The 16,156-nt window shown below is 28.1% G+C and overlaps 5 protein-coding genes across 5 annotated transcripts; 2 read left to right on the forward strand and 3 right to left on the reverse strand.

The window, feature by feature from the left end:
- Positions 1–335: 335 nt before the first annotated feature.
- On the reverse strand, positions 336–2,098 carry LOC117216236 (bursicon). Its single transcript, XM_033462822.1, has 4 exons — positions 2,036–2,098; positions 1,704–1,870; positions 946–1,071; positions 336–573 (listed from the first exon to the last, which is right to left on the reverse strand). The coding sequence occupies exons 1-4, from the start codon at positions 2,052–2,054 to the stop codon at positions 424–426; spliced, it is 462 nt and encodes a 153-aa protein (XP_033318713.1). The 5' UTR covers positions 2,055–2,098; the 3' UTR covers positions 336–423.
- Positions 1,739–15,582, forward strand: LOC117216233 (zinc finger CCCH domain-containing protein 10-like). The gene is made up of 4 exons (XM_033462819.1): positions 1,739–1,877; positions 12,907–13,510; positions 13,675–13,960; positions 14,082–15,582. The coding sequence occupies exons 2-4, from the start codon at positions 12,981–12,983 to the stop codon at positions 14,550–14,552; spliced, it is 1,287 nt and encodes a 428-aa protein (XP_033318710.1). The 5' UTR covers positions 1,739–1,877; positions 12,907–12,980; the 3' UTR covers positions 14,553–15,582.
- Positions 3,440–4,415, reverse strand: LOC117216237 (partner of bursicon). The gene is made up of 3 exons (XM_033462823.1): positions 4,008–4,415; positions 3,803–3,927; positions 3,440–3,715 (listed from the first exon to the last, which is right to left on the reverse strand). The coding sequence occupies exons 1-3, from the start codon at positions 4,126–4,128 to the stop codon at positions 3,545–3,547; spliced, it is 417 nt and encodes a 138-aa protein (XP_033318714.1). The 5' UTR covers positions 4,129–4,415; the 3' UTR covers positions 3,440–3,544.
- LOC117216234 (G patch domain-containing protein 11) lies at positions 4,552–6,055 on the reverse strand. Its single transcript, XM_033462820.1, has 3 exons — positions 5,670–6,055; positions 5,233–5,578; positions 4,552–5,136 (listed from the first exon to the last, which is right to left on the reverse strand). The coding sequence occupies exons 2-3, from the start codon at positions 5,453–5,455 to the stop codon at positions 4,616–4,618; spliced, it is 744 nt and encodes a 247-aa protein (XP_033318711.1). The 5' UTR covers positions 5,456–5,578; positions 5,670–6,055; the 3' UTR covers positions 4,552–4,615.
- On the forward strand, positions 6,802–10,769 carry LOC117216232 (sarcolemmal membrane-associated protein-like). Its single transcript, XM_033462818.1, has one exon. The coding sequence runs from the start codon at positions 7,748–7,750 to the stop codon at positions 10,148–10,150; it is 2,403 nt and encodes an 800-aa protein (XP_033318709.1). The 5' UTR covers positions 6,802–7,747; the 3' UTR covers positions 10,151–10,769.
- Positions 15,583–16,156: the final 574 nt, after the last annotated feature.

The raw sequence follows: 16,156 nt of genomic DNA on the forward strand, positions 1-16,156 counted from the left end.
GCGTAATATCCTATATTGTATATTTATTACAATGTAGTTATTTTATATGTATGTAATATAACTGAAATTATTTATAACAAAATAATAAGGCTTCTGATATACATCCATCAAAATATTAGTTATCTTTCACGATATTTTCTTAAAACTATCTTTCATTTCCTTTAACGTAAGAATGCTAAAATAACATATATAAATAATATATAATATCATCGAAGGTTTTCTATGTATGAAAAATATTTAGCAGAGAATAAGCATATTTTTAATATAATGCATTTATATTATATATCAATGAATTTTTTACATCAAATACTTTACATTCTCAATTTATTTACGTTTTTATAACGTTACATCCAATAAAGAGTCCTTATCTTTAATATTTTCTTTTATTTTGTTAATTTTACAATATAAAGTTTGATAAAAGAATTACTGCAAGTCGGAAGATCTTCTAAAATGCGCAGAGGTCGTAAACGGGCCTTCATCGGCAAATCCAGCGATCTCTTGTGGGATAATTGCATATTCTTCTACACTAGTGCATGGTCTACACATACATTCTAAAGGCGCCTTGGTAATTACCTATGAACGAATAATTAGGTGGTAAATTGAATTATTTATATATATACATCCTTAAATTTTATTAAGTAAAAATATTTCCATATGATTTGTTATATTGATGTTAATTATAAATTATATAAACAAACATGATTTTGTATTTATGAATAGTTCTTATAGGATAATCCAATTCAAATGACGCGCGATATTCATTTTCAGATGCGCTTTCCACTGATCAGTTAGACAAAAACAATATGGCTGTGAGGAACTCATGGTATCAAAAGATTTGCTCCTGATTTTATAGTGCGAGTGACTAATCGGCCAACACTTCATTAATTTATTACATTTATCCAAAATATTAAAAAATCTATGATTAAGTCAAAGCATTAACCTAACCTTTCGGAATTTTTTTTCGCCTGGTTTGGCTCTCGGACAAAATAAGGATACACTGGCCTCTCGTTCACCGCTTTCTTGACAACACATGCAACTCCTCTCCATTTGCCAAATTTTTGATCCAGATACCTGTAGAAACAGGTACGAATGAATAGATGTTTATATATATTAATTTGTCAATTTTCCATGAAATAAATGGTTGAGATAACATTGTGCAGAATACTATGATATTCAGTAAATATGAATATAAAACTGATGCCTAACTGTATGTTTATAGGAATTATAAATAATATAAGTAACAGAAAATACTTACATTATAACCATGAATGAAAAACAGTGATACCTACATCTTATTATGCACGCTTATACAAATCAGAATATTATAAATGTTTAAAAGAATATTTTAAAGAATATTTTTAAGTTTAAATGTTTACATAAACTTCGATTATTTTAATGTTAATATTAATATAAAATAATATAAACTGATTATATATAATAAAATTTGAAAGATTTTTAAAACTAATTAATATAAGTAATATGTTTTTATTTATTTTTAATCAGTAATTAATGAAAAAATATAAAACTAAACAAATATTTCTTAAAGAATTGTCTATTGATTGTTTTTATTCTTAATGTAGGGAAGATTCATAAATTTATTTGTATAAAAATAAAATACAATGTATTTTTCTATATTTGAAATGTTTTTATTTGTTTATATTGATATATTTGTAAGTAAAATTACTTGTTTCTTTATATATTACCTGTAGGTAACTGCTACAACGTCCTCTACAAGCATAACTAGGAATTGGTTTTGGAACACATCCTGGATATTGCAAAAAGTGAATAACTGGAGTTGCTTGACATTCATCAACGCCTATAAGAGCTTCTGCAGTTTCGCTTAGCAGGCATATTAAAACGCTGGCACCTACTACACAGTAAGTAATAGAATAATATAAATGTTACATTGACATACATTATACTTTTATGTTTCTTATTTTGCTTATAATTTCAGTTATAAAATTTAATTTATTTTATTTGCTTATATTAATTTTAATGTCAATGTACAACACAAGTATTATAATTCTTTATTTACCAATATGATATAGTAACATAGTGTTAGCACGATATTTTTCCTCTTAGATCTACCACTTTACTGTGCTTAGAGATTGTACGTTCTATCCTTTTATACCCTGTAGGTGATCATGTTTTCTCCCTTCCCTTTTCATGCGTATGTTAATAGCACTAAGAAAGGGATTAAATATATGGTATATAGAAGTACTATTAGGAAATAAAAATGTTTTTGAAAATATTGTTTCATACATATGGCAAACACTTTCATACTTTAGATTTATAAATAATATTTTTTATAATCTTCAATGATAATATTCTATGAAAGCAATTTGTTATAAGTAAAGTCAAAGTTTAATTTCCTATAATTTTTTATACATGACAACTTTTTTTATATTGTTATACTTTTATTATAAATTATCACTATATATTTACAAATATAATGACATTTGTAATGGTAATAATTATATGCATGATATATCAACTACACATATATGTATATAAAAATTATATTCTATAATACTATAATCTTGATAGCAATTAAAACCTCTAAATCATGAATAATTTTTAGAATATTATAATCAATACAAGTTCTAGTTACATGTTAAATTTTATTTATATTTATATATTTATAATTTTATCTACATACAAAATTTCTTTTAATTTTAAACAATTCCTTTTTAAATCAATTGTTTATACAATTAATATTACATAATATTATTTTCCATTGCAGTATAATAGACTTTGACAATAATTTGTTGTACATTACCATAGTGAAAATTATAATATTCAAACAATAAACTGTATATAAACTATGGTGCTTCATTGATTTAAATGGCAAAGAATTATTTTGTATATTTTACAGCATATATACATATTTCTAGCTGTTAAAAATTCTAAAATATAGTATTATTAGTATTTTTTATAATGTTATTATTTATAATGTTATTATTTAGCTTAGCTTTTAACTATTTTATTCATGATAAAATTGGAAAATTAATTATTTGTTATATGTTAGTTATACTAATAACCAGTTCATTTTATCTATTATTTTAATAATGTTTTAATCTATTTGTTGTAATAATATGCATTAATATAATCTATGTGAAATTTAATTGATAATTATCTGGAATTCCATTCATGATTATATTAAATATTTTATATAATTTTTTTTTATAAATAAAATTCTATTTTTGTTAAAATTTCTAGTCATAAATAAATTAAATTTTATTACTCATTAGTTATGGGAACAAAATTATATATAATATAAAAACCAACAATCTTATATTGAGCATCCTAATATCTATCATTGTTTTTTAGTATTTAATTTATAACATTTCAAAATACACATTTAGTTAATCTGGCATTGTAGTTTTTAATTGTATATTTTTTAATACAGTTTACAAATATAAGAGGAAAGGGAAAGTAAATTGTCTTAAATATGTTCTATGTTTTTATTTTAAATCACATTATTTGTATTACATATAATTTCTATTTTATATTTTATTAATGCTTTTATAAAATATTTTCATATTTATCGGGATATATCACCGCATTTAATACATTTACATTCTGCTGGTTCTCTTATCTTGATTTCCATTACTCCATCTTCTTCATTCATTAATTTTATTCCATCTGCATCATAACAATGGTGTAGTGTGATGTGCCTTTCTTTTAAATAACTCTCACGACAGCAATAACATTCCTATTGGGGAAATAAAAATAAATTTCAAAAATGTGTATTTCATTACTTTTATACGAATTTTGTTCTTCTTTTAAACAGTATCCTCACCTTTGAGAATCCTGTTGTACTTGCAACACTTGGTTGTACCTGTGAACTGCAAAACCCTTCACATTTTGTAACAGTTATATCTCCACTACATGTTCGTTTTAATCGACCTATTTCATCATATTGATCTAAAATAATCAAAAAATATCTTCGTTTTACATATACTTGCTTGTATATGAAGCTAATTAATTCAAAATAAAAATAGTACCTTTTGTAATATGTACTTCTGACTGTAGTGTTTCACAATTTTCATCATCTGTTACTTGAGCAACTGTGTCATTCATATATATAAACGCTGTTAATACAAAGAAAAGTGCAAATATAAACATTGTGATAGAAATTCCTTTAAGTGATATTTGTTTTACTTAATCTGTTTTGAATATAGTAAAGGTATGGTCAAAGATTCTGACTGAAATGAAAGAACAGAAAATAAAACAGATGCTTTTATAGGTAACTTTCCCTCCAACATGTTGTTACTTAGGGGTGCTGAACTCCTGCTAGGAAATAATAGCATAGCTGAATCAGGATAAGTTTCCCTTGCTTTTACATTGTACACTGCTAGATTTTTTTCTACTGTACTTTTTCAGTATTTTGCATTATGACTCTAATGGATCTTTTATGTCTTCATACACTGTGGGTGACCACACTAAAGAAGCATTACTGATGTTATTTAGATGCTGAATCTTGTATGCTTTTTATAAGATTTCTTTACTGTATGATTAAAACATAGGTATAAGTAAAAACATGGTAAATTTTGATTTTACCTTTTTTTATTTATATGCACTTTTAATTGAAGTAATACAAATTAAAATAGCATTAGTGATCGTTTCTTGTATCTCCTGGACAATTATCTCTTAAATCATCTTCATCTAGATGTGCTACTCCACACCAAATACAATAAAAATATTTTTCTCTTAAATATTTAGTTAAAATTTCAAGTTTTCCACTAACAGGCAAAACATCATCATCTTCCTCTGTATCACTATTATCATCATCTTCATTATCTTGAGGTAACCAAAACCACATTTCTCGAGGCTTTTTTATCTCTTGTTGCATATCTAATTTCTGACAAACTTTTTGGCTTTTATACAAGTCTGTCTTTAATAATTGTTCTGTTCTTTTTTGTGCGATTCTATCTCGAAAATCCTTCATACACTTATTATCTAATTTATCGTGATGCGAACTATCTTTCTTTTTCCTTTCTTTTTTTGCAATTCCTTCCCCTAAACCTTGCCTGTCTAATTTTACTTTAAGGCTAATTGGCTCAATCCTTCCTGATCCTGTTTTACCTATGCCTTGACCAGGTTTATATCCCATTTTCATAATCATTTCATAACCTAAGAATAAATTCATAAATTTGTATAATCAAGCATTACAATAATATAATATGCCATTAAACCACAAATGTTAGTAGAAACAAAAAAAAAACAAACCTTTATTAGAACTTGTAATTGCAGAGGATAAGCCTGCTTCTCTTTTTTCTTCCTCAATATGTTTTATGCTATTTTTTTCATCTAATTTTGTTTCAATCTGAGTTTTCTTCTTCATAAGTTCAAATTTTCTTTTATCTGCATGTCGATATATGAGACTCGATGAAGTAGATTTTTCAATTCCATGTAAAAATTTATCTGACATATAATCTTCTGTATCTGACATGTTTATTTATTCGTTTATTTTTTGTGACGTTTTATTGTTATAAATATAAATTATGTTATTGTTTCTTGGCTATTTATACATGAAACACAAAGTCTTATAAAATTACAAAATACTTATTAATCACTGAAAAAAAAGATATACATAGCTACTTGAACATATATGTGTATAGTATGTACATACATGTAAAATATTTATATGTTATTAAGTTACTTATATTCTTTTATTTCACATCTCAGTTATAAGAAGTAAATATAAAATTATATATAATCAAAAAATGAATTGATATTGAATATTAGAATATTTATACATGATTTGTACGTTAAAAATTCCATGAACTTTGTTTAGAACCGTGAAATTTACTACGTAACCTTATTTAGGTTATATTCACAGTGTATCCGGATACAATAAGCTATTCGACAAACATCGATCTTCATATGTTTTCATATAAGAATATTCAAATCGAATATTTTTAAAGGTATTCATTAACTCTATAATAGTTTTATTTATCTTGTTCAGTTATTTACAATGTTTTATGAACAACAATTTTATATTTGCATGATTTTTGTGAATCGTACGTAAATTAATATCTGGTATTCAATCATAAAAATTTGTACTAATTAGAATTTCATAAACAGAAATAAATTTTTTATACATAAAAATGAATTCCAATAACTCATTGTGAATTAATTATTCCAGTTTTGAAAGTACAACATTTAATAAGCTATTACTCTGAAATTATAAAACTTTAGATATGTACATTATAAAATTTGCGTTATAAAAATAAGCTACCAATACTTCTAAATATAAATTATCCTTTTTATTGATCATATTAGTATTTTATCAAGTACTAGCATTATTAGAAACGCCGTGAATACGTATATTCATTTTGTATTTTTAATTAATTTTTAAAAGATTTTTTTATAACGATATTATTATCCTATTCTCTTGTGCAAGTCTATCTGAGTTCACTGATGCATGCGATGTCCATCGATATTTATATGGAAATATTTCCTTTATACTACACATTTTGTATTTTGTAAACAAAAATATAAATATATTCTTTAATACGATAAACAAAAATACAAGACCAGAATATTATATATTGTATTTTTCTATTTTATGTTGTGACAGTAATTAATACTTCTATATTATAGAGTATTAACCTTTTACGATAGACTTAATAAATTTGTTTTGCTAAATATAAATAACATAGAATAAATAGCATAAAATAGACATTTTTTAAAAATTAGCATAATTATTTGAAAGAAGATTTAATGATTTTAGTTATTTATGAATAGTGCTTTATATCACTGATTCGAAATATATACACCAATTTTATAGTTTTTAATTCTGCCATTGGTTCTTTGGTTATAAATGCCTTTTTAAATGTCTCTCTTTAAATACGTTTCTTTCTCTTGTGAATGACTGTCGCGATGTAGCACGCCCAAGTGTCTACTTTGAATTTGCTACACCGTTGTAGTCGTATAGATGACTATACTGCCGTCGGTCGATAAACAGCGAAACGCGGAACTGAAAAGTACTGAGTTAAAGGAATGTGGACCGCTTGTATCTTAATACAGTAATGCAGTAGTTCGAGAATAATATATTTGATCTTAATCTAGTTGATCACAACATCACTCGGTTTATCATGTTCGAGTATTGTTGAATACGCATTGTGTATTTCACACTTTTCTAATGAACTTCCTTGAATGTATCGTCGAAGACATCAAAGTGCAAGGGAACTGGTACGAAGGACGAAAGTGTGAAAGCGTACGCTCACTGCTACTTACTCGAAGAAACATATCTTTTGGCTATTCTTAATGCGTTCGAAATATTCGATTTCATTATATTGTTGATGAAACGTTCGTTTGTTTAATTAACCAACCAAGGAACATTCTGGACTCGAGTAATTGACGAATACAGTGTAACTGTAACGTTTGTACGAGGAATTTTATGATAAATAGAAAAAGAAACACCACAAGACTGTTGAGATAGTAACGGAAATTTTTTTATTGCAAAAACATGTGAATTCGTATGTCACTTATTATTATGACAAATTTTAAGTTTTGGAAAGTTGATGTATGATCCTCATGTTCAAATTATAGGATCGAGTGTGAATAGTAACTTCCGTGACAAACCAACACGATAGTAAAAATATTCGATGATATTAAAACGCGTGACTTTGAAATTTCACAATTTCCCTCTTCTTCATTATGTATCAATAATTCCTTTTTCATACGAGTTTTAAACTTTTCTTGAAAAACTTGCCATTCTTTGGATTTTACATCGGCTATGGTTGTAGCCAGTGGTGAGTGGGTACAAAATGCCAGTTTTCCTGCCAGTCAGAATTCCAACTTGAAAATAAACTCTATGCAAAACAACAAAATGACAGCCAAAGGAATTTTAATTTGCCGTGATAATTCTCATCCTTTTGAAGAACGTACATTGACACTGGAGCAACCTGTTAAAATTGGTCGCTCTGTGGCAAGAGCCAGAGCTACACCAAACAATGCCATTTTTGATTGTAAAGTATTATCTAGAAACCACGCACTGCTATGGTATTCAGGTGGAAAGTTTTTTTTACAAGACACACGTAGCAGTAATGGTACATTTGTTAATAATCAAAGACTCAGTGCAGCTAGTTTAGAATCAGCACCTAAAGAAGTATGTTCTGGTGACATAGTGCAATTTGGAGTAGATGTGATAGAAAGTACAAAAAAAGTTAGACATGGATGTATAGTTGCAACATTAAAATTATATTTGCCAGATGGAAAAGAAGCTAAAGCTAGTCTTAGTACATCGGTTGCATCTCCACTCAATAATGTTTCATTGGAAGATGTGTACAAGCTGAATCAAGTCATGCAAGAAGCCTCAAAACGCGAGAAAGCACTTTATTCTAAGTTAGTACATCTTCAACAACTTGTAGCAAATACTCGAAAGGCTGCTAATCAATCTTGGAAAGCATTGATAACAGAGGATCGGTTATTATCTTGGGTGGAGAGTATGGAAAATCAACTGGCTGTTTATTCTAAAAATTATACGGAAGATAAAATTAGAAACGAATTGGTATTGCTTCAGGAAGAAAAAGTACATTACCAAAATTCAGCAAAAGAGGCATTACAGAAAGTATTACAAGAAAAATTAGAGGTAACTCAGAGATTAGTCCAATTAGAAGCACGTTTAAATGAAACAGAAGAAGAATGTCAAAGCCTTCATAATGTAGCAAAATATAGTCAATCAGAGTTTGAAGAGTTATGTAGCAAATATACAGAAGCACAAAAAAAATTACAAGAAACTACAAATAAACTAAAAGAAAGTGAAGAAAAAATACAGGATATAGTACAAAGCACAGAGCAAGAAAAGCAAGAATTTTTAAAGAGACTCGAAGATCAATCTAGAATTGAGAAAAATTTGCAGGCAAGATTACGTGATTCTCGATTAGATTCTGTGAATATCTATAAGCAGATCACAGCCCTCAGAAATTACATGCAAATTTTGCAGGACATGAATTCAAAATTAATAACAACTGGCATAGTAGATGCAAAGGATGAAGAAAATCCTATAGAAGCCATCAATATTATTCTTAATAAGTTAAATTCCATTCATGTTGACAATGTAGACATCGATTTAGAGACAAAAATGGACTTTTATTCTGTGAAAGATGAACAAGATAATCAAATTAATTCACAAGATATTGATTCAAATCAGCTAAAAAATTCTGATGATTCTTTTTCAAAAGAACAATTAGATGATTCATTGGTTAATAATGATAATTCAACGGAATATATTTTACCACCACCATCTCGAAAAACTTTAGTTAATGGAAATGTAAATATAAATAATACAGATATGAATTCAGAATCTGATGCTAATTCAGATGCAACAGATGATACGTGCAGTATTACCAGTGATGATACAAGTGAAAAATCTGTTATAGAAGTTAAAAAAGAAGAACCTGTGTATAAAGTAGCAGAAGAAATTTTTGTACCTTATAAAATGGAAGTTAGATTTATGTGCGAAGAAAATGTTAAACAGCTGGAAATTTCTCATTTACCTCAAACTGTACAGAAATTAAAGGGAAACGAAGAAACAGAAATGAATGTTGGCAGCATGAGCAATATTAACATCACTTCAAATGAGCCTGTCTCTATGGAAATTAATCAACTTGAAAAGAAAGATGAAACAGATAAAGATAGCAGTGAATTAGATGAAGAATATGAAGAAGAACATTTAGAAGGAGATTATGTCAAAACTCTAAAACCATTATCTAAGAATGATACCATACAGCAATGTGTGCATATCAGAGAATATTTACTGCAAACTTTGATAGGATCTCTAGATTCGCTAAAAGTTGAAGACAATTTAGAATCGCAGCAAACCATCAAGAAAGAGCTAGAAAGCCTAAAGGAATGGTTAATTTGTGAATCTCACGAAGAAATTGTTGAGAAGCTAAAACAACTGTATTATCGTGCCAAGAACGAAGCTCAAAGAATTCAAGAGCTCCATGAAGAATTGGTTATTTTAAAAGAAAAGTACAATGCATTTGTTGAAGAAAAAGCAGAGCTCTTGAAAAAATATACATCTGTTAAAGCACAATGCGGTGATTTGTTAAATACAACTTACACTATACCGATACATTATGTGGCACCTATTGCAATTATATTAATATGGATGTTGCTTGAAAAAATATTTTAATGTCTTTCTTTTTGTTTTTTGTATATAACTTTAACATTGATTAATATTAAAGTTTCCTTTCTTTTCCCTTTTATTTTCGTAATTTTTTTGTATCGTTTGCTAAATACTTCGAGAATACAGAATATAACAAATTGGGTAGCGTGTAGGTTCAACAAAAAAGTCTTGAACATTTTTATACCAACAAAAATATTAAGAATTGTATATATTTTTCCGATATTATTGTTGAAGCACCAATCTCAAAAACCTGCTCTGATAAATGACAAGAATAATGCAAACGTATACCATGTTACCGTTTAAAAACAAGGAACCAAAATCAAATTAAGCAGAGAATTGTAGCAATAAATATGTACATAGAACAAAATTCTAGGCTAGGAGAAAATGTATTAGAAAAAATATAGACAATACCATGTAAAATGTTCAACATGCTGCCAATCTCGATATCATATCTTCTTGAATAAAATGGTATTAATCTCTATTTACAGATATTACACACGTTTACGTCATTATTTTTTGCGATCAATTCAAGCACTGCACCCTACGACTCAAATGTATCATTACATAAATTATAAATAACGTTTATATGCAAAGAACGATTTTTATAAATGCCTGTGTCGATATATCCTACGTCTTGATAAACTTTCCTTAATATATTTCTTGTAGAATTAGTGGTTTGAAATCCGTTCTAATTAAAAATACTCGTTATTTATTTAAACGATTTCGGAATTATTTGTGTTCAAAGTGTAAACCATTAATTAATTCGGCTCTTTTGACATTTTTTAATGTTAAGAATTTTAATGAGAAATGTAGTAATTATGATAATGATAAGCTGAAATAAGTCGAATTATCATGCTCTTTGATCAATAACTACATTATTATATTATCTTTTAATTGTAAATTAAAGAAATTATTTAATGTTAAGTCTTAGTCGATTTTAAATTGCAGCTGTTTTTTCCTTTTTCAACATGTAATTATCTTCTGTACATACATAAAAAATAATTTGTTATATTATATGTTATATAATAGCTTGAAGAATTGATCAATAATTTTTTCATTTCCCATTTCGTTATACATATTATGTGCTTTTCTTTTTTTATTTTCTGTTTTCCCCTTTTTTTTATTTTTTACTAGTAGAATGACAATAGAAGCATATCGATTCGAACGACCTAATAAATTTTAAGACGAAAATGATTCTTCAGTGCGAAATTTTTACTGTGGTTCTTATTATTAAATCGATGTATTTAGCGGTTTTCCAAATATGATGGCCTAGATGTCTATTTCTAACAAAGAAGAACAAAAAAAAAAGACGGACAATGTTGTAGTTATACTTTTCTATTTATTCTTTTTATACGAACGCGACTAAAATTAATCGTATTTTTTTAATTCACTAATAGTTTAGTTACAGTGCCATTGCCCGATCTATTTTTGCCCTATTAAACGCTAGATACCGATCGATTGTAAAAGCGAATGATATAAAGTGTGTTCAGTTCCCCAAAAAAGAACATTGGCCTGACCACTTTATAGGGACGTTACTTTCTTGGTAGATTGAAATTATATTTACGATCGTGAAGGTTTATATAAATAATAAGGTAATATTGTATATAACATTGTTGACCTCTTACCACTCATGTAATAATCATTATATAAAAAAAATAAAAATTAATTTAACTGAAGTCTTTTACTCTTCTTCACCAACAACCTATGTTAATCATCGATCAATTTATACAATGAATATGGAAATTTATTAAATAATATCTGCAAAAATCAGATATTGAAACATTAACAAGGAAATTTTAAACACATTATACATGTTCTATGTTACACATATATACATGTTACACATATTCTATTCATTATACTAATACCTACTCACAGTAATTAACATTATGGCTTAATATTGTGGTGCATAATTACAACTCGTACGAGGTGTAATTATAGTTCGTATACGTGTTGGATTGTAGCGTCTTGAATTACCAAATTGTAGTAAAGTTCAGAAAATGCTTCTGTGATATAATACCGTTTTTTGGCATGACTACATATACGCGAACTAAAAATAATCTCCACCGCGAGAGAGTTGCGTAATCGTAATAAATATTTTAATCATTTAATCTTTCGGCGATATATAATTAAACAATTGGGCAAGGTAGTTCTTCTTTTTTACAACATTGTATACGTATATGCCAAATTATTTTCAAAGTATAAAAATAGCATTATTTATATGCGTGTATGTACGTAAGTTGATTAAGTTAAGCATTAAATGTTACAGGATTTTACGCAACAAGAAAAATATTATCTTCTCTATTTGTTATACCCAGAGATTTTTCTTTACGATACACCTTTGCCGACTATGTTACGTAAGTGCAGAAGGATGCAAGTCAAGCACGTTTTAAAATGAAGTAACAAATTAACGGCATCATAGAAAATATTTGAAATGACTCAAAAATATATATTTATCATATATTTATCAATTGTTAAAATAAATCTTGCGTTCCTAAATGTTTTCCTGATAAATAATTCTAAAAACAATTCGATGTTGCAAGAATCATTTTATTTTGACTGGTTTTGTCAACTTATTTTATGATTCTATACTGACATACTCGATATCGATATTGTTCTAACGTTCCAGTTTTTGACAATAGGAAAATCGATGACAATGTATTTTATTTCCTATGTTCGATTTTACAAATTCTATCTTTGTACAAAATAAATTGATTTACCTGTTACCAATTGTATTATAATAAACTGTTTTGTAATTACAGCACATACGTATAACGCGTGAGTAATAACGATTGATTAAGAATTCGTTACGAGGTATGATCGCAATGTATCATCGATGAAGAAGCTGAAAAAAAAGTCGGATAGCACGAGAGGCGGGCAAGCGAGCAAGACAGTAGGCGCGACGAATGTAAGCGGAGATGCATCACCTACCCGCGTATGCAGAGATTTTCTGCGAAACGTGTGTCATAGGGGTAAACGTTGCAAGTATTTGCACGAACGTTCCGAGGACGATCCTGTAGAAGAATACACGTTCTGTCACGATTTTCAAAATGGGATGTGCAATTGGCCTGGCTGCAAATTCCTTCACTGCACAGAAAGTGAGGAGAAGAGATTTCGAGCAACAGGAGAATTACCTGCTCATATCTTGAGTAGGCTGAAAAATAACAATGAAAAGTCCGAATATCCAATGTGTAAGGATTTTATCAAGGGTAGCTGCCAAAGGACAAATTGTAAATTTAGACATTGGAAAAATGAAGAACCACAACATAATTTGATCACAACATCCCATCATAATGTGTCCAGGCCGCAGCACAATTTCAATGGTACGAGTAATGGTGAGAATCGCAGATACGAGGAGGATAGAAAGTGAGTCTCTTAAAAATTTTACTGTTTATTTTCTTTCTATCTAAATTATTTGATGTGTATCTTAAAAAAGACAAAACTTTCGTCAAATGTTTAATATATTTTGAAATGTCTCAAAATATCTTTGAAATATATTTGTTTAATGATATATTTATATATCTTTATAGCTTTCACTGGCAAATGGAAGATCAACACAATTTAGTCACAAATAATAGTTACAGTACGTCTTCACATCCACCTGATTATATAGGACCTCCTGAACCAAAGAGACGAATAGTTTCTGGTGAAACTGTTGTTCATTTTGAAACTTCACCACTCGTAGGCCAACATACCGCGCAACCGGTTACTCCAGGATATTATTATCCAGTGATACCGCGTAATGAAGCTAGAGCAATTGTTTTGGAAGATGAAAATGCGTTACTAAGAAAGAAAATAGAGGAATTAAAAAAGCAAGTCAGTTTGATTTAATTTTATTACTATAATTATTTTCAATTCGATATAATTCCATTGTTATAATTATTTTCTTTATGTTGTATATGTATAATCGACGTATTTATACGTTTTATTTCTTTAGGTTAGCGATCTAACAGCAACTAATGAATTTCTTTTGGATCAAAATGCTCAGTTAAGAATGTCAGGGAAACGAACTGCAAATGTAACAGCTGTTACAGTTCCAGCAGTTACTATCACAAACACTGTTCCACCATCGCAAGCTCCAACACCTCAACAAATGGTTAACGCAGCGGTAGCTGCTGGAACTTTACGTACAGTTACTGCAAGCGTTGCGACAGTTCCTGTAAGTATAGCTACAGTTGCGCCTGTTTCTATTGCAGCAGTTTCAATGGCACCAGTATCAATCCCGCCGCCTATCGTTACGATGGCTCAACAAACGATTACGATGAGCGGTTCAGGTCCTCAGGCAACTAATCAACAGCCACCTAATACACAGCAACCTGCTAGTTTACCTCTTTCGATATCCGGTGCTACTGCACCGTTGGTTTCGTATCCCATTATGACTCAAGAACTTAGGCCTGTGTTGCAGTAAATAAATTATAAGCACGAAGGGAACGTCAAATAGTACCTCAAGCACATAGACAAGTCAAGAGTGCTGTCTCCTGCATTCAGTCTTTCAAAATAATACTGTATTTCTTCGACTACCAGTAATGAATGCGAATGAAAAGAAAAAATGGAGAAAATGTCTGCAGACTATAAAAAAAAAGATGAAAATGTCATATTAATTAAAGAATGCGACATCTTAAATATTTATATAGGAACTCATAGAAATTATCATACAGAGCAAAAATAATGATCATAATTGTTTTGTACTATTATGTCTTACAGCTGCTTAAGTTGAATATTTTCGTTCCTTTCAATAATTTATTCTGCAGAACGTGAATGTCGACTACATTAATATGTTAATATGTGCAACACAATAAATGTCCAAAGTGTGTATAGATTTAGATTAATAAGAATATTGATCTAGAACCATGTCAGATGGTTAAAAATGATATTCTCTTATTCTTTTTTTAATAATGTAATATCATGAAGATACAAATAATTTTGTAGGTAATTTTTTGTATCATTAAAAAAATAATCTCGTACAAGTAAAAAATTTGTAAATTAAAAAAGATATAGATAAGAAATGACTCGTTTAGACTAATATGTTAAGATAAGTACAAAACTAAAATGAAGCATGTAAATGAATTATATTGAAAGTTCAAAGTTAAGGTTTATCACTACGACAAAAATGGTGGTGAACCTTATGATTGTTCTCTATGCACTGCTGTAAATAGTATTCTGTTGCTTCCTCATTTTCTCAGAAAAAATTTTTATACTTCCATCTTTTTAGCAAATAAGTTAACGATTCTTATAAAATAGTGATATTTTAATTAATTAAGTACTTATTGTGAACTTTTGTGTTTTTACAATTTTACTTAAGTAAATGGCTTTGGGTTTAGGTGATGGAAAGTAAAGACTATGGATTTAAACCTGACCCATAAATCTAAGAATCAGGTATACAGATAATGTAATATGCATCCCATAAACCAAATAAATATGTGTATGTTTTCAAGTCATATTACTATTAGTCATGGGTTAATATATGTGTATATATTTTGCGTATAAGATATTGAGCAATAAGTACTCGTATATTTTATATATGCATACAAATGTATAATCTTTTATGTATAACTTTATGTTAATAAGCACTTCATTAAAAAGATAGATCTTCTTACTTTAAATTCTTCAGAAGTAGCACTCATACTACATTCTTTGTACACATAATTGAAGTTTTTTAAAATTTTATTTTGTTACTTAATATTTTATTTTATTCTAAAAAAATTATGAAAAAATATATTTCATATAACTTTTGTTTAGTTTAGCATTACATTCTAAACATTATTCTTATTAATGAGAATCGAATGTTCTGACATTTACGAAATATTACGAAATATTTTTGATTTCTGAAATTGTAAATATATAAATTGTTCAAACAATTGTATTGCTTTGATGTTCAAAATGTTTATAACTGCACTGATTGATAAATTCATAAAATGAAATAAATGTGCTCATGTATAGATCTGCAAATTATTTATTCTCATATTCCACTTTTTAATCATTATTTTTTATAGAGATAAAATAATCTTGTGG

Source organism: Bombus bifarius, unplaced genomic scaffold (genome assembly GCF_011952205.1).
Source record: "Bombus bifarius isolate JDL3187 unplaced genomic scaffold, Bbif_JDL3187 scf7180000010252, whole genome shotgun sequence".
Lineage (NCBI taxonomy): Eukaryota > Metazoa > Arthropoda > Insecta > Hymenoptera > Apidae > Bombus > Bombus bifarius.